We start from the raw sequence: 20,774 nt of genomic DNA on the forward strand, positions 1-20,774 counted from the left end.
CTGTACATCAGGTCTGGGAGAAAAAAGTATTGCAAATCGCTAATCACATGCTTGTGATTAAATTTTGCATACATATTGTTTAATTTTTGCTAGATAATTATTGAGTTCATTTATTATTAGTAATTATTATCTGACAAAATTAAACGTCAACTTTTTCACGCTTCTCTTTGACCAAGAAACTCGTTTCAATGATTTCGTTCGACGAAGCCAACTTGGACTCTAACTCTTTCATGTCTGTAAAAAATAAATAAAATAAATTTGACACTACACAGAGAAACACTGTGCAACACATTTAGTGTATAATAGTTGGGAAAGTGTGTGTGTGTGTGATATCAGACTTACAGTCGTTGTGCATTTCTTGACGTCTTAAAATATCTTTCTTCTTTTTCTCTTGGAATGCTCTGAAATCTTCCGTTTCCTTTTTATGCTTTTCCATTAAACCCTAAAGAAAAGTAAGTCACACACAACTAAAATTACCTAATTAGAATAATAGTCTAAATCAGCCCAAATTCCCTGTACTATAGTAAAGGGACTTTTTGACAAAAATGAAAAGTAGAGAATTCTCAATTTTTATGATGTTTTTTTATGCATGTACATGTACTTATGTTGCGTAGAAAGTTTGAGTTGATTCTGATCAAAATTGGATTTTTTATGAATTTTTAAAGTTACTCCAAAATCGGGCCAAAGTCCCTGTACTATAGTACAGGGTCTCGAGTCAAATTTTGTCAAAAATGAAAAGTAGAGAATTCTTAATTTTTATAATTTTTTTGGATATATATACATGTACTTATGTTGTGTAGAAAGTTTGAGTTGATTCCGATCAAAATTGGATTTTTTATGAATTTTTAAAGTTACTCAAAATCTCTAAAGCTGCTCCATAATAGAAACAGCCAGTATTCACCTTTGAAGCTTTGGTCTTAATGGAACGATCTTTCTGTTCAAATAGGTACTGGTACTTTTTGAAATCTTTCTTTATAGTCTACAATAAAAATATATAAGTAAATAAATAAATAAATAAAGTTACTTTGATGTCTTCTTCACTCAGTAAAGATGGCGGTCTCGGCCTCCAAACAAACTGACAGAATCGCTCCATATACCGTGGGCTACGGTAGAGGAGCTTGCCTTGAAATGACCACATGATAAAACCAGTGTCCATCTATAAAACAAGCACATTTTTATATTAAAACAATTATTGTATTTTTTTATTTTGATGCTCAAATTTCTTGAGTACCTTCTCCGACCAGAAACTAAGAGACGAGACAACGTATCGTCCAGTAGGATCCCAAGTTATATCAGTCAGCTTCGTGTGCTCCTGTCTATTCATCAGTGACATATCAGACGTATCTATGAACTCCAACTGACCATCCATACTATGAGTATAATAATAAGAGATAAAGCACATGAACTATAGAACTAGATTATACAGATACATTAGTACAAGTGCAATAAAGCCATTGATTAGTTCTAATAGTGTACCTCTTCAGTCCTGCTAGGACAATAAACTGACCAGCAGGGGACCAGAACAAATTGTTTGAAGCTTGCTTCTCAAATATTTCTACAAAAAGGAATAAAGGGAAAGGAGATAAATAGGACAGTAGCTAGTAAAAGGAATTAACTAAAGATGTTATGTACTTACTGAGTTTTGCAGGTGGCGTTCCCTTCTCATTGATCTTATAGAAACTGACTGATATTCGTGTTGGGGGTTCCCCGTGAATGATAGCTAGTTTTGATCCATTGGGCTCCAACGAGAAATCAATCACCGGCTCTATAGTGAAGAAAAAGGCCAACCATTATAAACATGTAATGTACAAGACATGCAACATTTAAGTAATTACCGTATACCTTTTATCTCAATGGAGTCAACTGGTATCTCATTCTCTCTAGCGTGAAACAACTCAAAACACGACACTTGTTGCTACAGGAAGTAGTACAGTGTCATATGTTCATCCATTTATTAATAATCCTAACCTTTTTTGATTTATTGACCCAGTGATCAACCTTGACGCACAAATAATCGCCCTGCTTATGCCACTGAAGCTTACACTAAGAAAAGGTATTTTAAAATAAATTTTGTTAATAATTCTTTTATAATTACTTCAGAGACTAAGTGGCGACTTTTAGTGGCCACCTCTTGACGGGATGGGATGCGGGTGATGATAATCTTAGAAGGGAGTTCCCCTAACTCTGGTACCCAGTACGATATAAGATAGTCACTAGGGGACCAGGAAAAATCTCTAGAAACCACAGAGGAGGGAGGGAGGGGGAGAGATAACAAAATTAACAAGAGAGATGGTAAAGTTGTGCTAACTTGATTCCTCTCACTACAATTGACTTTTTGTCCAACAATCCAAAATTCTACAAAAAACACAAAAAATGACAAAAACAGCAATAAGTAAACACTCACAGAGCTTTCATAAATACTGAGCACATCATCGCCTTTCTTAGCAAAATACTTGCCATCAAAACTCCACCTACAAAAACATCTCAAATACTCTAAGTGGAGAGACTGCAACTTACTTAATGACAGGCCACTCCTCATTAGAAAGCTTCTTAAAGGATCTCTTCATTTCTCCATTCCTTACATCCCATATAATCACTTGATGAGGATCATTAGGATTATCGACTACATTACTTAATGTCACTATGTACCTACAGACAGTAACTCACACTCGTGTAACAGTGATGAAACAGTACAATGTAGACTCATTTCCATTACTCACTATCACATATTTAATGCCTACGTGGTGAGTGTGGCAGGCACACATGCTAAATTTTAAGAAGTAAAATTACTGATTTGTCTGTGGCATTTTAGGAATTTCTACAAGCCTAACTATACCAGTAAACTGCTCCAACTTTCAATCATTCAAGTAGTACCTTTCACAAGGAGAAAAATCAGCTAAAGTAGCTCGAGAATGCGTAAACTTTCCGATACGTTTAAATTCATCAGTACCCCACAAAGCCACACCCTGAGCGTGAAACGTTGTAAGGTAGGACCCCAAAGGAGACCACTGGAGATACGTATCAGTCCAACTCTATAGGAAATTAGTGATAGAAGGTGGATACAACAAAAATAAGATAAAACATGTACATGCTAATTGAAATAGATATGATGTTTCACCTTTCGTTCACAAACAATGCTTGGTTCTTGTGGCGTGTTACGACAAATGGCGTTCATGTTGTTACGAGGAGCATCATATATCACTGCAAACTGATCATGGCAGTCAGGATCAAGGAGCCACGACCTCAGGTTACCCTATTAAATAAAGTATAGAATAGTCATTGCAACATAGATAACACTAGTGATGTTACTGTAAACATATAATCTGTACAATGTATTTACTAACAATTTCAACAAACTCTTCTTTCTTTGGCTCAACCCATTTACTGTCCAGCTTTCCTAAATATCTAAAGAGGTAGGGGGGGAGAGGGAGGAGTGATGAAGGACTGGCATTAGTATGTGCTATTATTACTGGTCAAAATCGGTGAACAAGTTCACAGAGAATATGTTGTTTTTGTCCAATTTGTATCCATCACATGTCTTGACAGCATTCAGTGCTTCCTCACGAGTGGCATACTCGATGAAAAAATAACTAAAAAAAGAAAATTAGAAAAAATTATGCTAAAACCATATATATATATATACATGTATACACATATACAGTATGTATCAGGAACTACTTTTCATTTTTGGCGAAATTTGACAAAAATCCCTGTACTATAGTACAGGGACTTTGGCCCGATTTTTGAGCAACTTTAAAAATTCGTAAAACATCCAAACTTAATCAGAATTAGCTCAAACTTTCTACGCAACATAAGTACATGTATATGTATCAGGAAAAATTATAAAAATTGAGAATTCTCTACTTTTCATTTTTGACAAAATTTGGCCCGAGGCTCTGTACTATAGTACAGGGACTTTGACCCGATTCTTGATACATACATAGATGTACACCCCCTAAATTACACATAATATAAACATGTATAAAACATACTTACCCCTTGAAAATATTATTCTCATCGACAGGATAATATTCTGATATGATGGTACCAAATTTCCCCACGACTTTCTTCAAAATCCTTTTAAGCTTCTCCATTAGTTCAGGCTTCACTTTAGGAGCGTTGTCAATAACAACAAGAGTGTCTTCATCAGTATCTAAAGTAGGTCTTTTTTTAAGTAAATCCCCCAACAATTCTACATAAAAAACTCAAAATATTTAATTATTAGATGCTGGCATTTAACCTTCATCACTAATATCTTCTTCGAAGCCTTCAGGATCAGAAAAGTCATCATCATCATCAAAATCCGCCATTGCAGAAGACACGTGTTTATGAACAATAGGAAAGATACCATGCCCATTTCATTAATCGATACATGTAATTAACTATTAATAACTACTCATTGTAAATTTATTATTTTAAAAAATTGTACACTCGTTATTATAAACTATTGGTGAATTAAAACTGATTGTTGAGTGGATAGACTCTTATTTGAATCTTAAGCTCCTTCACTTTCTCCTCTTCATGCTTGATGTTAGTAAGTAGTTCATTATATTCGCACTATGAAAATAAAATAAAATAAAATAAATAAATAAAGAAATAACATTACTAATGGCCGAGGGACTAACTGTGCAATACTGCATTTACCTGTAGCTCTCTTTTCTTCCACAATAGTTTAGACATGGACTGTGAAAACTCCGATTCGTCTCCCTGTATACATGTATGTATATTATTATTATTATTACTATTATTATTATTATTATTATTATTATTATTATTATTATTATTATTATCATTACCAAAAACTCTTCCGTTTCTACACGAGGTCTTGCTTCATATAGTTTTATTTCATGCTGTAAACAATCATGAATAATTAACGAGAACATTAATATTCATTAATGAGACAATTAATGAATATTAATAAGCATTACTTCATATTCCTCAATTTGCTTCATTTCTTTTCTGATGCATTCCTTTAGAGCAAAATTTACATCTTTAATTTCCTAGAAATTTAATCAACAGTGCACACATATATATACACTATGCAATCATGCACTATGTAAATCTAGTATATCTATTTTTTCTCTCTCTCTCTCCCTCCCCCTCTCTCTTTGATGCTGCATCTACACTTACATCGTTCTCTGCTTCTAATGTGGCCGCCATCAGGATGAGTGCTTTCATAAATTCTACAAGATACGTAATAATGATGATGATGATGATGATGATGAATCATGATAATAATGGTATCAGATAAACAGGTTTATTGTTACACTAAGTGTAAGGCAAGAATTCCTTTGAAATACAAAGACTAGCTGATATGAAATAACATAGGCCTGCGGTTACTTCTCCTCTTACATGTGGTCAGCTCATTATAATTGTCACAAATGATAAACAACATTATCATTGCAACACTTCTTTAAGCAGAGGGTACATTGTTTTTGTACGCTAGAGTTTTTCCATTAATTCGTCACAGGCTTTGTGACAAATAGAAGACAGGAAGTTAATTCGTTTGTGGTTTGATTTGTAAAATTCTATTGCCTCAAAACCCAACTATACAGTAAATAGATTCACATTACCTTGCTCATCTCCTAGCTTAGAGGCAGAGAATTGCTCTTGGACTTTTTTCTTTAATAAAAAAGGTAAAGGACATCATAATTAAGAGAAAAGCAACACACAAAGACTTACCTTTCTTTTCAATTCAGTCACAACTCTCTGTAGCTCCCAGCAGTAGTCATCTCTCTGTCAAAACAATGAGTGATTTAGTATAACAGCAATAATAAGTGTGTGAGAGTCAAACTTAATGCAACTGATGCAAGGAATTAAACTATCAATACAACAATAGTGTACATGTAAAAGAGTCAGCTACAATAGAATAAAGTGTATATGTACAGTGAAGTGCTGTACACCATTAGGAGTCACCTCATCATATTTCCCATCTGATGAATGGACTTTAGTATGTAGCTTCTCCAATATGTCACTTAGTCTTGCTAGTTCTGCTGTAATCTCTCTGTAAGAGGAAGACAAATGCAAATAAAGAGAGAGAGATAAGAGAAAGAGAGACAGAGGAAAGGAGAGAGAGGGAGAAGGAGAGAGAGAGAGAGAGAGAGAGGGGGGATGTATCATGTGTTACATAAATTCATGTATTGTGTTCCATGATCACTCATGCAACACATTGACCAAATATGGTAAAATCATAATGCTAAACTAACTCCTCGGTTTCTAGCTCATTAGGATCAGGTAAACCAAAAGATTTGGAAGATTTACTCGACCGCTCATACCTACACACACACACAGTCACAGAGTCACACTATATCTTTAATCATCTCACTTAAGGATTTCAACATTAGGAAATAAAGAGTTCCTGTTATTGTACAGCAAGTGCATAAGTGATATTGGTATCTGCAGCGTAGGACTGAAAACAATAACAAGATTCGATATGCCCATCTTGTTAATGTTAGCCTGTAGCAGTAGAGACACAATCCAAAGGATCATAATGATTCTATAGCCGAACCTTATCAGCAATGTGATTCATGTGAACAAACAACCAACTTAAGAGTAGCTTGTTAACAGGTGGTAACTCTTCCATGACTAATAAAAGCATCTCCAACTGCATCTCTGGTGCATCCAGGCCTGTTACGTTATAAGAATAAATAATAATAATGTGTCAGAGGTTGTTATTAAAAAACATGTCACTCGGTTTACAAACTTTTCCTTTATCAAGGAATGACAAACCAAACAAACACGTCACACAGTAATGGACTCACGAGAAGCTGCTTCCAGTCTTGGTAGGAGTTTTAGAGGTACCAGTGGCTCGGGGAGTTCTCTCAAGTAGAGTTTCAACAAACTAGCTACCGTATTGCAGTCATAATTAGATAAATCAACCTCAGATTCTGTATGACCACAATAGGATCAACATAATAAAAACAAGTGTCAACAATAGGGAAACCTTTGTCATAAAGTGTCTTAACACCATCAATCTGTGACTTCACTCCAGCTAACCTGTACACACCTTCGTGCTCTAGAGCTGTATTGGGTGTGTGTGTGTGTGTGTGTGTGTGTGTGATTATGAATTATGCCATACACAATAGTACGATTACCATTCTCCTCCAGATAGTCAATGCACTGTCTGAATATGGTTGGTAGTTCGATCCCATCATTACCAAGCTCACTCCGATACACAGCAGTTTGTAAACTAACACCAAAGACTACCATATAAGGAAGGGGAGAGAGGAAAATGAAATACATACAAAAAAAGGAAGAAAGGATAGGATCAGGGAAAGAGAGAGAGAGAGAGAGAGAGAGAGAGAGAGAGAGAGAAAGAGAGAGAGAGAAAGAGGGGAGAGGTTACCTTTCTTCTTTCTTTTCTTAATGATATTCCCCAGTCCAGTTGGTTTCTTAAAGTGAGGCCGGAACTTCCTACGACTCATTGGACTTGATTTAGGGCTCCCGGAATTAGCTTGCTTCCTATAACACACAGGGAGACATAATGACATGACAGTATGTGTACAAGTACATACAATATACATTAAGAATACATGAATGAAGGACAGATGTTATGTAATTCAATAAATCCTCCTCTACATAATTATCCTAATAGGGACATGTATTAAACACAACAACACATATTTTGACAAATTTTTTTATCAATAAATACCTTAAGAGTGACTTTTAATAATCGATACCATTACCATGCTCTTGGAATACATGTAGAATCCTATTACATGTACATGTACATGTATATATGACGTGATTAACTGATTTCACTATTAATTCTTAACAAGAATTAACTAATCGTACCATTAAAATCAACTGAGGGATAAGTACCCATCGTTAGAAGTCACTCTAGTCTAAGGTACACAAAACAAAATGACATTGTACATGTACATGTACATGTCGTACAGAGATTGAGATAAAGGCTCCCCTAGTGACTGCTCCAGGTCAGATCTTACAAACTCAGTTTTACTGGACTGACTAATAGGGCCCTCCTGTCGGTCCCATTCCTTTGACTCGCTCTCTGATTCGCTGCTGCTCTCAAAACTATCTTCATACTCGTAATCCGCCATTTTGTTTTAAAGGCCACACCTTTGGCCACACCCACGGAACAAAGGTTATAAACCACGCCCATAATGCGTGGGTTGCTGGTAAATAAAATCAAGAGGTGGGCTATCTCCTGATTTGTGGTCACTGGAGAGAGAACTGTTTCTTTTTCTGACCATTCACTTTGCAAACCCGTTTAGCTCCAAGCCTGCTCGTTCATCATGAGCGGTACAGAGGATCCTAGCGTTTACCTGAGGCCCACAGCCTCCAGGACGGTCTACGACCAAACGAAAGCATTCGACTCCAAGAAGTGGGTATGGTTGCCCGATGAGGAAGAAGGTTTCAAGAGCGCCTGCGTTAAGAGCACAAGAGGGGACAAAGTCCTCATTGAGCTAGCAGACGGCAGCGTAAGTACTCGCAGCATGCAACGGGGACCCCTCCATCCATATTCTCTTTTTTATTATTGTAGGAGAAAGAGGTGGACATGAACATCACTGAACAGATGAATCCGCCAAAGTTCGAGAAGATTGAAGACATGGCTGGTCTAACCTATCTCAATGAAGCGTCTGTCCTTCACAACCTTCGTCAGCGATATTACTCCAGTCTCATCTACGTATGTACATGCACAATAGACATACTGAAAGTTACCTTGATTATTATTAATTTTTATTACAGCAAGGGTTCGTAATTTTGATGCATGTATTATGAAAATTAGGATCCTTGAAAGAGTGTGGGGGTTTATCGAATTACATGTTTTGTGGTTGTTTGTTCCTTGCAGATTAAGTTGTGTGTGTGTGTGTGTGTGTTCTGGTACAAGGTTGAAATGTGAGTATCTTGTTGATAGCCATTAGTATCCAGCTGTAGTGGGGGAGGGGGAGTATGTCTGAGAACAGAAAAGGAATTTGTTTTTTGGGTATAAGGAATGTTCCTTTCCTTCCTAACTCTGTTGTTATGGTCACTGTATGTTTGTATAGCCTTTCCTTGATACATGTAATTATTACGGAGCTGTTATATGAGATAATATTGATGTCACTTTAACCACTAGTCCATGGTTAAGGAGATCTGATTCCACATTCTTAACTCAATTTGTTATGGAATTGGCCAAATATGGTCATTTTGGGGACTGAGGTTGGCTCTAACATAGTGTGAAATCATTTAAGAGTTTCACACTAGCCATTTGCATGTTTATTGGCTAAATGGACATCACTTAACACAATTATAATATGATTCTCCCTTTTAACCTCTCTTTCCCTCCTCCCTCTCTCTTTCAAACACGTAGACATACTCTGGTCTCTTTTGTGTGGCCATCAACCCTTATCGCAGACTCCCAATCTACACCGAGCAAGTTGTCAATATGTACAAGGGGAAGAGAAGGACCGAGATGCCTCCTCACATATTTGCTATTGCTGACAATGCCTACAGAGACATGCTTCAAGGTATTAAAGACATACTACATCTTTGTCATTGCCTTGTTTCTTTTTTTTTAGATCGTGAGAATCAGTCAATTTTGATCACGTAAGCATTCATTTGTGTCAGCCATTTGTTGTACATGTATATCTTCTTGCTCTTATTAACTAATGTTCTCTCTCTCTCTCACTCACTCTCTCTCTCTCTCTCTCTTTCTTTCTCGTCTCTTTTCTTACCAGTGGTGAATCTGGTGCTGGTAAAACAGAGAACACCAAGAAAGTCATCCAGTATTTTGCCATTGTTGCTCCTGATAAGCACAAGGTATGAATGTATTGGTTTTGCTAAACTCCCACTTGCTGTCTTTGTGACATTCCAGTCTCTATTAAAATGTTGATGGCATGTAGGAGCTGTTTGCCAAATTAGTCTAAACCAGAATTAATGTATCGAAGCGTGATTTGTAAACACATAGTTGAGGCTAGTTGTAGCCTTTGTCTTAATATGTACTATAGTAAACTGACAGGTTTAGTGCATGTACATGTATGTATGTGTGGAATGTGAGTAGAGACACTAGTCTGTTGTGATTCATGTTTTTATATACCCTTAGTACTCCCTCTCATTCCTTATGATGATATTTATTCTCTCCTTTTTTTCCTTCTCTCTCTCTCCCCTCTCTCTCTGCTTCCTTTCTTTCCTCTCTCTCTCTCTCTTTCTCTTTTCACAGACTGAACAGAACTTAGAGGACCAAGTTATCCAAGCTAACCCTGTTCTTGAAGCTTTTGGAAATGCCAAGACAACAAGAAATGACAACTCATCTCGTTTTGTGAGTGAAAGAGTTTTTGCTTTCTTCATTTCTTTAATTGCCCCTCCTATTATATTAGGGAAAGTTCATTCGCATTCATTTTGGTAATCAAGGGAAGATCTCAGGAGCCGATATTGAGTACTGTACGTTAGAATCCTATATGTTGTTGTTGTTGTTGTTGTTGTTGTTGTTATGTTTGATTTTGTCGTTAGATTTGCTTGAAAAGTCTCGTGTGATATATCAACAATCCGGAGAAAGGAACTATCACATATTTTACCAAATGATGGCCGGAGCACCACAGAAGCTCCTCGGTAATTAACACACAAAGCCGATAATATTTCCTTAATATAATTTTGTTACATAAAACTACAGTGCACATACTTGTGATTAGTTCCAAAATGCTGATATACTTCTAATTGTTTAACATGTATATGTACATGCATACAGTACTTATATACATGTATGTTGATATTTTATTGTTTTTTAGATGATCTCTTGTTGAATCGTCAAGTGAAGGATTACGCCTTCCTTGCTAAAGGCTGCGTCTCTGTTGATGACGTTGATGATGCAGACATGTTTAAGCAAACTGAAGTAAAAATTAACGCTAATCCTCTCCCTGATCCTTCACTTTCCCTTGCCTTCTCTTAGGATGCCATGAATGTTTTAGGTTTCACGACGGAAGAGAAGACGTCCCTCTTCAAGACGGTTGCTGGTATACTCCATTTTGGCAATATTGAAGTGAAGCAGCGCCCAAGAGAGGAGTGGGCTAACATTCCCACAGCAACTGTTGCTGAGAAGGCAAGCACAACATGTGTACATGTACTTATGTGTACAGTACATGTACAGTGTACTACTTACTGTATTATATACCCTGCTCTTAATCACTGTGTGTGCATGCATGAATAGGTGTTGTGTTTATTTGATTTCTTCTCAAGTTATTGTTAAGTGTTGTTACTAGTCCTTAAATGAAACTGATTTTGTAATTAATGAAGCTAATGTTTATCTTACTATATTCATACTAGCTACTGTACCATATGATGATAGTTTCATTATATTTGCTAATTTTTACACTTGCCACTACTTGTATATGATTTTATATCATCATCATCATTATTATTATTATTATTATTATTATTCAGGTTGCTCACTTGCTCGGTTTGAACTCCACTGAGTTCATCAAGGCCCTGATAAAGCCTCGTATCAAAGTTGGCAACGAATACGTTCAACAAGGAAGAACTGAAGGACAAGTAAGTGATACTGTTAAAATGTGAGCTGCATGTACTACTCTATGGGCCTATGTGTCCAAAGTAGAGGGGAAGAGAAATACATATATACTGTTGACCCAGTAGTCCATTGTGTTTTTATTCTTTATTCTTTGTTTTCCTCTTGTGTAGGTGAACTATTCCATTGGTGCTTTGTCTAAAGCAATGTATGAGAGAATGTTTAAATGGCTGGTTGGAAGAGTCAACAAGACACTAGACACAAAGGTAATGTATCATGTATAAACGTACATCTCTACTTGTGTACATGTAGCAAACTAGTAGTTGTATTAGTTCCTCTTACTTACAATTAATGTCCCTGTCTCTTTCATTCCATCAATCTTTCTCTCTTTATCTTTTCTTGTCCCTGTTCATTTTCTACATACACTGTTGTTACCTTTTCTCTATCATATCTTACACGTACATGTACTTCTTCTCTCTACAGAATCGCAAGGCTTACTTCATTGGTGTTCTGGATATTGCCGGTTTCGAGATCTTTAAGGTATTGATCCATCACTTCTCACCTAGCTGTCATTTATTAAAAACGTTTATCATTGATAGGTCAACTCTTTTGAGCAGCTGTGCATCAACTTTACGAACGAGAAGCTCCAGCAGTTCTTCAATCATCACATGTTTGTCCTCGAGCAGGAAGAGTACAAGAAGGAGGGCATTAAATGGGAATTCATTGACTTTGGCCTCGACCTTCAGCCTTGCATTGATCTTATTGAAAAGGTACAATATCATTATTATAATTTTAATAAGTGGAAGTGAGTTTGTTCATATTGGCTTGTTTGTTATTATAATACTTGGCTGTCTCTAGCCCAATCACTAAGTAGATATATCCATTGCCATCACAGTACTACATCAGTAGTCTGGGCCACCATTAGTACATGATGCATCATACATGTATATTCCCTATGTATTGTAGTGCATGTACATGTACATGTACACGTATGTTTACTTGTATATTATATGGTCGGATGATTTATATGCATTTAAAACAATGCAATTCGTACACGCAATTCGGCTGTTTTTAATGATCACGGTATTGTCGAATAGTTTTCCTTTCCTGATTTACGTAGAGCATTTTAATTGTAATAATAATTAGTTTGTGATTAGCAGTCGCCTCTTGTTAATTATTACTACAGTTGCTATTGATAATTGAGTTTGTTGGTGAGTAGTCTTGTAGCATGGCCCCACTCATGTAAGTTATTGTTACTATTTCATAATTTCATTAGCAAATGGGAGTTCTGGCTTTGCTCGACGAGGAGTGCTTGTTCCCGAAAGCCTCTGACAAGAGTTACGTTGAGAAACTGGTCAAGAACCATGATGGGAAGTCTCCTAACTTTATCAACCCACGGGACAAGATGAAGAAGGATGTCCCTCACTTTATGCTAGCACATTACGCTGGAGAGGTAAGTATAGTTAATATTAATAGTTATATACTAGCTCCCATATCAGAATTACCATTATTGATAGTATATAAATCAAATAGCTTTATACATGTAAAGCTGCTCCAAGTGTTTGTGTAGCTCATGAAGCTCATGCTGTTTAGCTCACTTATGTATAAATTACATAAAGTTACATTTTATTGTGTTTTAGGTTGACTACACAGTGTCTGGCTGGCTTGATAAGAACAAGGATCCATTGAATGAATCGGTTGTTGAGCTGTTCAGGAAATCTTCTGATCCTTTTGTTGCTTTACTCTGGGGAGACTATTCTTTTGAAAGTAATGACTCAATCATATTATTATAGATAAATTGTTTAATGATGTAATGTAATCCTATAGGTGAAAAGGGAAGCAGGAAGCGTGGCTCTCAATTCCAAACTGTCGGCCAAATCCACAAGGTATTCTATTCTCTTCATGTGCTGTCAAGATTTGATTAGATAATAATACTTTTTCGGCATTGAATTCATTTTGTTTTTTTTTCTCTCACTCTTATTTCAGACGTCACTCAACAACTTGATGACCACTCTTCGTAACACTACCCCTCACTTTGTCCGTTGCATTATTCCGAATGAGTTGAAGAAGGCCGGAGTCCTTGAGGCCAATCTGGTCCTCCAGCAGCTGAGGTGTAACGGAGTACTAGAAGGTATCCGTATCTGCAGGAAGGGATTCCCCAACCGTCTGCTTTATCCTGAATTCAGGCAAAGGTAAGATATGTTTTTAAATTTTTATTTTAATGTGTTTTATTATTATTTTGTGTGCTATAAAGCATGGTATAAAGTACATGTATACATGTAGTTGTATTTCTTATTATTATTAATGTGTATTTAATGTAATTTTATTATTGATAAGGTACGCAATCTTAGCACCAAAAGCCATTCCTGCTGGTTTCATGGACGGACGTAAAGCGACTGAGAAACTCATCGATGCTCTCCAGCTGGATCAGTCGGAGTTCAGGCTGGGACACAGCAAAGTGTTCTTTAGGGCTGGAGTCCTTGGACGTTTAGAGGACTTGAGAGACGAGAGATTGAGTCTTGTATTTGGACAGTTCCAAGTGTTTTGTCGCGGGTTTATTATGAGGAGGAAGTATAGAAAACTCCAGGAGCAGAGACTAGCCATTGCCGTCATACAACGTAACGTCCGCAAGCATCTCTTCTTGAGGGACTGGCGCTGGTGGAAACTGTTCACCAAAGTGAAGCCATTACTGAATGTTGCACGTGCTGAAGATGAACTGAGACAGAAAGAAGAAGAAGTAATGAAGGAATACATCAATAGTTCCAGTGACATTTTGACTCTTTATTTTGTAGGTGACAAAATTGAGGGAGAAAGCCTCCAAAGACGACCAAGCCCGAAAAGCAATGGAAGAAGATTTAACTCGTTTGATGCAAGAGAAACAGCAGCTGTATGATCAGCTGCAGAAAGTAAGAGACCACAGATCACATAATCACATTATTTTATTTTTTATTTGTCTCTTTGTTATAGGAGCAAGACGCTGCAGCAGAATCTGAAGACAAGCTCTCTAAGCTCATCATTAAGAAAAATGAGCTGGAGGATAATTTTAAGGTATATTTAATGAATTCCCTTCATGAGTAATTGTTATATCGATGTGATGTACCCATACGTGTTTATAGGAACTTGTTGATCGTCTTGATGAAGAAATGGAAGTCAATTCTGAAATGTCTGCCGGCAAGAGAAAGTTAGAGATTGAGATAGAGTCGTTCAAGGACACCATTGATGAGATGAAGCAGCAGCAACAACTTGTAAGGAAAACTAGTTAACCTTTTAGCTTCAGATTTACCGCATCTTTTAAATTCTGTGACAGCTGGAGCAAGAGAAGGCACAGAAAGAGAAGGAGTGTGTCTCTTTGGATGTTGAACTTGAGAAAGTTAATGACTCTTTGTCTAAAATCACTAAAGAGAAACTGTCACTTGAGGATCGTCTCAACGAAGTTTCCAACAGCCTCCAAACTGAGGAAGACAAGGCCTCACGTCTTGGAAAAATGAAAACTAAACTTGAAAGCTCATTACAAGACGCTCAGGAAGAAATTGAGAAGGAGAAGAAGGCAGTGAGTGATCTGGATAAAGCCAAACGAAAGCTTGAAGGAGATCTTAAGGTATTTATTACAATTTAGTGGTGGTCTACTTTCATTGTGACCCATCCTTTCCTTTCATTTTTAGTCCATGACAAGCAACTGCGATGAATTGAGTGCTGCTAAAGCCGAACTTGAGAAATCAGTTTCTTCGTAAGAAATAGAGAGAGAGAGAGAAAAGGAGAGAGAGAGAGAGGGGGGGGAGCATGAGAAGGCAGAGTGAAGGAGGCGGTGATAGTAATCCATTAAAACAGGAAGGAGAAAGAAGTCAATGAACTGCAGCAGAAGATTGAAGAGGATTCGTCCGAAATTGCTGCTCTTCAACGCAAGATTCGTGAACTCCAAGTATGTACAAGTCACAGCTGCTTTTTGTATCCTAATTATATTTTATATTTTATTATTATTATATTTATTTATCTTTTCTTATAAATTCTAAGGCTAAAATTGAAGAGCTTGAAGAAGACCTTGAAAACGAGAAACGAATCCGTCAAAAGGTCGAGAAACAAAAGAATGAACTTTTGAAAGAATTGGAAGAATTGAAGGATACCCTGGAAGAACAGGGAGGCATTCAAACTGCTCAGGTAGAGAAAATGTCACCCGAATGTGTGTGTGTGTGTGTTCAGCTGTGTTTTATTCAGCATTTCAATAGTAGCATGTACATGTACATGTATTTCATTGTGTGGTTAGGTTGAGTTGAATCGTAAGAGAGAGTCTGAGCTGGACACATTGAGGAAGGAGCATGCAGCAGCAACTGAAGAAAGTGAAAAGATGATCTCCGATCTTAAGAAGAAGCACGGAGAGTCCGTCAAAGATTATGAAAGTCAAATTGATACTCTTCAAAAAGCTAAGAACAAGTACGTGTTTTTTAAAACAATATTAGACCTAGGGTACGAAACTAATCATTCTGTTACAGATTGGAAAAAGAACGAAGCTCTCTCTCCTCTAATCAAGACGACTTGAATAAACAAGTTGAAGACCTTCAAAAGTACAAGGTAACTTCACTATTTAACCTCAGCCCCCACTTGTACAATGTTCATGAATATATATTACATTTTCTTTTGACAGACTGTTACCGAACGAAAAGTCCGTCAATTGGAGGAGCAGCTCGCTGATACCAGTGCTAGAGTAAGTGAAAAAATTAACTTCATTCATTCATATGCACATGTACATGTACTTTATACAATGACTAGTCCTTTTATTATTATTATTATTATTATTATTATTATTATTATTATTATTATTATTATTATTATTATTATTTGTTCTGTGCAGGCTAATGAAGCTGAGAGTGCAGTGCAGGCTCTTGAAGCTTCTCAAGCTAAGAGCGCAACTGAAAATAACGACCTCAGCCAGCAGCTGGCAGACGCTGATAGTAAGCTTTCCTCTCTCTCAAAGGCAAAGAAACAACTTGAGACTCAATTGGAAGACACCAAATCCGATCTATCCTCAGAGACATCTGTAAGAATATAATTTGTACATTCCTGTATTCATTTGTATGAATACAGTTTGTAAATACATTGGGTCATTCATTATTATCACCAATTATCTGCTTTCACCTACACAATATAGTACCCATTCTTACTCATTTACTGTATATCTATTGTCATGCAGTTTTATCTTATCAAACTTTTAAAAATTCAATTTTGCCTTGACAGCTAAACAAGCTAGAATATAACAAAAGTGAAGGTCTATTCATTTAGTGTTATCTTGGCATGTTTATCATCATGATATGTTTTATTGATCTTCTTGATGTGTGTTGTTAATAGGCTAAACTGGATGCTCTCTCAAAGTTGAAGCAAGCTCAGAACGAAGTACAGAACCTTAATGAAACTGTCGAGGAGGAGCAGGACAGTAAGACTGAGCTTAGTAAGCAGCTAGCAGCTGCTAAGGCTGAGGCCGCCCAATGGAAGACCAAGTTTGAAACTGAGATCAACCCTAGAATGGAGGAGCTTGAGGACAGCAAGTAAATGAAGAATTAGTTCACGTTTTACCCTCCAATGTCTCCAATATATTCTTGCTATTACGTCTGCTATGTCTGTTTTTATTATACATATTGATGTCCTTATGCTGTGTAGCAAGTTTGAGCTTTTTCCAACAAATATTTTTTGAGTTATGGTCATTTTTTAAAAACTCCAAATTTTTGAAAAATACCCTGTACTATAGCCCATGGTTTTTTCCGAAAAATGGCTAAAAAATGACCCCAAATTTTTATTACATTTTCTTATACATATTGATGTCCTTATGCTATGTAGCAAGTTTGAGCTGATTCCGACAAATATTTTTCAAGTTATAGTCATTTTTTAAAAACTCCGAATTTTGGAAAAATACCCTGTACTATAGCCCATGGTTTTTTCTGAAAAATGGCTAAAAAATGACCCCAAATTTTTATTACATTTTAAAATACACATTGATGTCCTTATGCTATGTAGCAAGTTTGAGCTGTTTCTGACAAATATTTTTCAAGTTATAGTCATTTTTTTTAAAACTCCAATTTTCGGAAAAATACCCTGTACTATATAGCCCATGGTTTTTTCCGAAAAATGGCTAAAAAATGACCCCAAATTTTTATTACATTTTCTTATACATATTGATGTCCTTATGCTATGTAGCAAGTTTGAGCTGTTTCTGACAAATATTTTTCGAGTTGTGACCAAAAATTCCCCATCTCCTATTCCTAATTTATGTGTGGTTGTTTATTCTTTATTAATTATTATTCTATAGACGTAAACTTCAAACTCAAATGAAGGACCTTGAGGAGCAGCTCTCAACCACTCAAACTAAGTACTCTTCGCTTGAGAAGACAAAGAATCGTGTCGCTGGCGAACTGGAGGACGTGATGCTTGACCTTGAGAAGGAGAGGAATGCTACTGCTGCCTGGGAGAAGAAAAAGAAAGTCATTGACCAACAGATCAACGAATGGAAAGCAAAATATGAAGGCTCTCAACAAGAACTTGACGCAAGCAAATCTGAATCCCGTCTGTACAGCACTGAGGTGTGCTTCATCATTATCATTATTATTATTATTTATGATATCCCTGATACTTCACATTCACATTTTACTTGATACTTTCACCATTTTTATTCTTGTGTATATGTACATACTTGTAGCTACTGAAACTCAAATCTGAGAACAGTGATCTCAAAGATGATCTAGAGACGGCAACCAAAGACAACAAACGACTACAAAGTACATAAAACTCTCTCATTCATTAGTACAATATGTACATGTACATGTACATGCATGTGCATATTATATACAGTACTACATTGTTCATGATCACAGAGTGTGTCATTCATGGTTTTTGTGTCTTCATTTAGACGATCTTGCTGACCTTGAAAAACAATTAACCGAGGGCGGAGCCAGCGTCCACGACCTTGAGAAAGCTAAAAAGAAACTTCAACAAGAACTTGAAGAAATCAATCTCATGATGGAGGTGGGTGTGGTTTGCTGTTACCATAGTTACATTGATTATGTTTGCAGGAGAACGAAGGCCAATTGGAAATAGAGCAGAACACGGTCCTTCGTCTTCAGTTAGAAATATCACAGCTCAAACAAGAAAACGAGAGGAAACTCTCAGAGAAAGATGACGAAATGGACTCCCTCAGGTAAGTCTCACTATACAGACCCAACTCATTCTAATGAATGTCATTCTTCTAACGTAGGAAGAACCATCAGCGCCAGTTGGACGCACTCCAGCAGTCGCTTGAAGAGGAGAACAAAGCCAAGAATGACGCCGTTAGGCAGAAGAAGGCAGCCGAAGAACAGCTGGATGACTTACAAGCTAACCTGGAGAGTGCACAGAAAGTATGCTGCTAAAAATGTAGTTAGGGAAATTTATAAATATTATCTTGATATCACAATAATTATTGTTATTCTACTACATTTACATGTACATGTACATGTACATGTTCATAAATTTACTTGGTTTTTACGCTTTACAGTCTAGCACTGATTTGGGCAAGTTAGTGAAGAAGTTGCAAGCTCAAGTGAAAGATCTTAGCGGAAGGATCGATGAAGAAACTCGCCAGAAAGACGAACAGCATCAGCTGGCAGCTAAAGCAGAGAAACGTGCCAACGACCTTACTGTTGAGGTTGAGGAACTTCGAAGCAGCACTGAACAAGTAATTAAATAATATAATACCTACTATATTGTGTTTCTGATTAGTAAATAGTGTACGCAAATACTACAATTATTATTACATATTGTATTGAGAATGTTGTAAATTTATTTTGTATGTACGTCTAGTTGCAACGTCAGTTCAAATCGGCAGATGCTGAGAGGGTGGAGCTACAGGATCGTTTGAGCGAGTTGCAATCATCAAAGGAGAGTCTTCAAACTAGCAAGAGGAAGGCCGAGCAGCAGCTGTCTTCTCTACAGGAGGAGCACGAGGAGCTGGAGACTGAGAGTCGTGAGAATGCTGAGAAACTCCGCAAAGCAATGGAACAAGTAAGTGTGTGTGTGGGAGAGAGAGCTTATATGTACTGTACAATTTTTATAATATTAAAATGATGTCAATAAAAATATTACTTTTGTTCCTTTTAACACTTTCTTAGGTCTCCCGTCTACAAACTGAGAACATGTCACAGAAAGATGAACTGAATGTTGCCCAGAAAGCTAAGGTAGACTAATACACTATTGGGCTATGCCATAACACTGTCACTGTCTTCTTTACCACAGTCTTCATTGGAGAGTCAACTGAAGGAAATGACTACTAAACTTGAAGAGGAAGTGTCCGTGGCTGCTAAATCTGCTAAGAGAGAGGCTGCCAAACTCCAGCAGAGGGTAAGAGAATGTTTTATTATTATTATTATTATTATTATTATTATTATTATTATTATTATTATTATTGTTTTTGTTGTTGCTTTAGGTTACTGACTTGGAAATGGAATTGGAGACTGAAACCAAAGGCAGGAGTGATGCCCAGAGGAATTTGAAGAGGTAACAAGAAAATTTAATTCCGACTGTTTTTTGACTTCATTTTTCATTCTCTTTCTTTCTCAGGAGTGACCGTCGCTATAAGGAAGCCGTCTCTCAAGTTGAAGAGGAGAAGGCTAATGCCCAGCGTCTCCAAGACCAAGTCAATTCTCTCAATACCAAGGTCAGGAACCTTCGCCGTGACAAGGAAGATGCAGAGAGTGAGGTAGAGAGTATCCAGAAGAAGCTCCGACAGGCCAAGTCGCAGCTGGAAGAGGCCGAAGAGGAGAGTAGCTCTTTGAAGGCTCAAGTATCTAAACTGCGTAGTGGGGCAGGGGCTACAAGGAAGGCTAAAGTAATGCTGTCCTATGTTGCCATGTTGATGTTACTTGTCTTTTTCTTTCTTTCTTTCTAGCTTCCAAAGGATGATGATGAAGATGATTGAAGTAAAGAAAACTTTGCTACCTTGAAAAATTTTTAGTCAGCTCTCATTATTAATAATAATTAATAGACTTGCTAGTTAACTAGAACTTTATAGCTATTAGTTTTGCCTTTTAGTGTAGCCACGATTCTCTCAATTCTTATAATGATTATAATTAAGACTTTTGAATTTTAGTTCCATTTTAGTGCCATGATAATGTTCATTGATTTAAGATTATAATATCATGACCATGCACAGTCCTTTATTAAAGGAGCCACTGTTTGCTTATGCAAAAAAAAGTATGATATCTGGTTATCAACATGGATCAGCACTGCTGCCACTGCCACACCTTGTCACCTTGTCAGCTCACATGGACATGCAGTGTTGTAGTCCTGGCCACGT

The 20,774-nt window shown here is 36.8% G+C and overlaps 3 protein-coding genes across 5 annotated transcripts; 1 reads left to right on the forward strand and 2 right to left on the reverse strand.

Moving 5' to 3' along the window:
- Positions 1-14: 14 nt before the first annotated feature.
- LOC100631560 (eukaryotic translation initiation factor 3 subunit B-like) lies at positions 15-4,352 on the reverse strand. The gene is made up of 19 exons (XM_003382787.3): positions 4,241-4,352; positions 3,997-4,192; positions 3,471-3,590; positions 3,345-3,405; positions 3,119-3,253; positions 2,875-3,032; positions 2,518-2,649; positions 2,405-2,471; positions 2,309-2,355; positions 2,096-2,234; positions 1,969-2,043; positions 1,843-1,915; positions 1,637-1,765; positions 1,477-1,555; positions 1,232-1,370; positions 1,025-1,156; positions 902-979; positions 343-442; positions 15-234 (listed from the first exon to the last, which is right to left on the reverse strand). The coding sequence occupies exons 1-19, from the start codon at positions 4,308-4,310 to the stop codon at positions 140-142; spliced, it is 2,025 nt and encodes a 674-aa protein (XP_003382835.1). The 5' UTR covers positions 4,311-4,352; the 3' UTR covers positions 15-139.
- A 26-nt stretch (positions 4,353-4,378) lies between these two features.
- LOC100631685 (ralA-binding protein 1-like) lies at positions 4,379-8,077 on the reverse strand. 3 transcript variants are annotated; one of them, XM_019996945.1, is made up of 16 exons: positions 7,897-8,077; positions 7,346-7,461; positions 7,095-7,202; positions 6,944-7,021; positions 6,762-6,887; positions 6,509-6,627; positions 6,326-6,456; positions 6,207-6,275; positions 5,917-6,004; positions 5,683-5,736; positions 5,574-5,622; positions 5,131-5,183; positions 4,929-5,000; positions 4,797-4,850; positions 4,645-4,707; positions 4,379-4,557 (listed from the first exon to the last, which is right to left on the reverse strand). In XM_019996945.1, exons 1-16 carry the CDS (start codon positions 8,058-8,060, stop codon positions 4,456-4,458), a joined length of 1,446 nt encoding a protein of 481 aa, XP_019852504.1. In that variant the 5' UTR covers positions 8,061-8,077; the 3' UTR covers positions 4,379-4,455. The 3 variants fall into 3 exon arrangements, with proteins under 3 accessions (XP_019852504.1, XP_019852512.1, XP_019852507.1); XM_019996953.1 differs by lacking the exon at positions 7,897-8,077 and adding an exon at positions 7,795-7,846; XM_019996948.1 differs by lacking the exon at positions 4,379-4,557 and having other exon boundaries at positions 4,672-4,729.
- Positions 8,078-8,163: 86 nt separating this feature from the next.
- On the forward strand, positions 8,164-20,609 carry LOC100631811 (myosin heavy chain, striated muscle). Its single transcript, XM_003382789.3, has 43 exons — positions 8,164-8,441; positions 8,504-8,647; positions 9,314-9,470; positions 9,522-9,549; positions 9,681-9,762; positions 10,163-10,261; positions 10,320-10,383; positions 10,453-10,551; positions 10,728-10,831; positions 10,889-11,038; positions 11,380-11,487; positions 11,635-11,727; positions 11,945-12,001; positions 12,061-12,231; positions 12,738-12,914; positions 13,102-13,228; positions 13,289-13,347; positions 13,448-13,653; positions 13,799-14,198; positions 14,254-14,367; positions 14,429-14,509; positions 14,578-14,706; positions 14,769-15,059; positions 15,124-15,188; positions 15,290-15,380; positions 15,473-15,616; positions 15,723-15,889; positions 15,949-16,027; positions 16,101-16,160; positions 16,308-16,493; positions 16,802-16,998; positions 17,757-18,027; positions 18,144-18,222; positions 18,354-18,469; positions 18,517-18,641; positions 18,699-18,840; positions 18,978-19,157; positions 19,283-19,483; positions 19,591-19,656; positions 19,715-19,819; positions 19,905-19,975; positions 20,039-20,306; positions 20,367-20,609. Exons 1-43 carry the CDS (start codon positions 8,256-8,258, stop codon positions 20,394-20,396), a joined length of 5,769 nt encoding a protein of 1,922 aa, XP_003382837.1. The 5' UTR covers positions 8,164-8,255; the 3' UTR covers positions 20,397-20,609.
- The last annotated feature ends 165 nt before the right edge of the window (positions 20,610-20,774 follow it).

This window comes from Amphimedon queenslandica, unplaced genomic scaffold, assembly GCF_000090795.2.
Source record: "Amphimedon queenslandica unplaced genomic scaffold, v1.1 AMPQUscaffold_13519, whole genome shotgun sequence".
NCBI lineage: Eukaryota > Metazoa > Porifera > Demospongiae > Haplosclerida > Niphatidae > Amphimedon > Amphimedon queenslandica.

Bases quoted from the DNA above. Each gene is read 5' to 3' on its own strand.
- LOC100631560 (XM_003382787.3), bottom strand. From the start codon at position 4,310: ATGGCGGATTTTGATGATGATGATGACTTTTCTGATCCTGAAGGCTTC. The intron at 3,254-3,344 runs GTTAGTAAATAC...TTTATTTAATAG, and splicing joins AAGAAGAGTTTGTTGAAATT to GGTAACCTGAGGTCGTGGCT. The intron at 1,766-1,842 runs GTATACGGTAAT...TCTTCACTATAG, and splicing joins TGACTCCATTGAGATAAAAG to AGCCGGTGATTGATTTCTCG.
- LOC100631685 (XM_019996945.1), bottom strand. From the start codon at position 8,060: ATGGCGGATTACGAGTATGAAGATAGTTTTGAGAGCAGCAGCGAATCA. The intron at 6,457-6,508 runs GTTCGGCTATAG...CTACTGCTACAG, and splicing joins TGAATCACATTGCTGATAAG to GCTAACATTAACAAGATGGG. The intron at 4,708-4,796 runs GTAATGATAATA...ACATGTATACAG, and splicing joins TAGAAACGGAAGAGTTTTTG to GGAGACGAATCGGAGTTTTC.
- LOC100631811 (XM_003382789.3), top strand. From the start codon at position 8,256: ATGAGCGGTACAGAGGATCCTAGCGTTTACCTGAGGCCCACAGCCTCC. The intron at 14,368-14,428 runs GTAAGAGACCAC...TCTTTGTTATAG, and splicing joins TGTATGATCAGCTGCAGAAA to GAGCAAGACGCTGCAGCAGA. The intron at 15,381-15,472 runs GTATGTACAAGT...ATAAATTCTAAG, and splicing joins GCAAGATTCGTGAACTCCAA to GCTAAAATTGAAGAGCTTGA.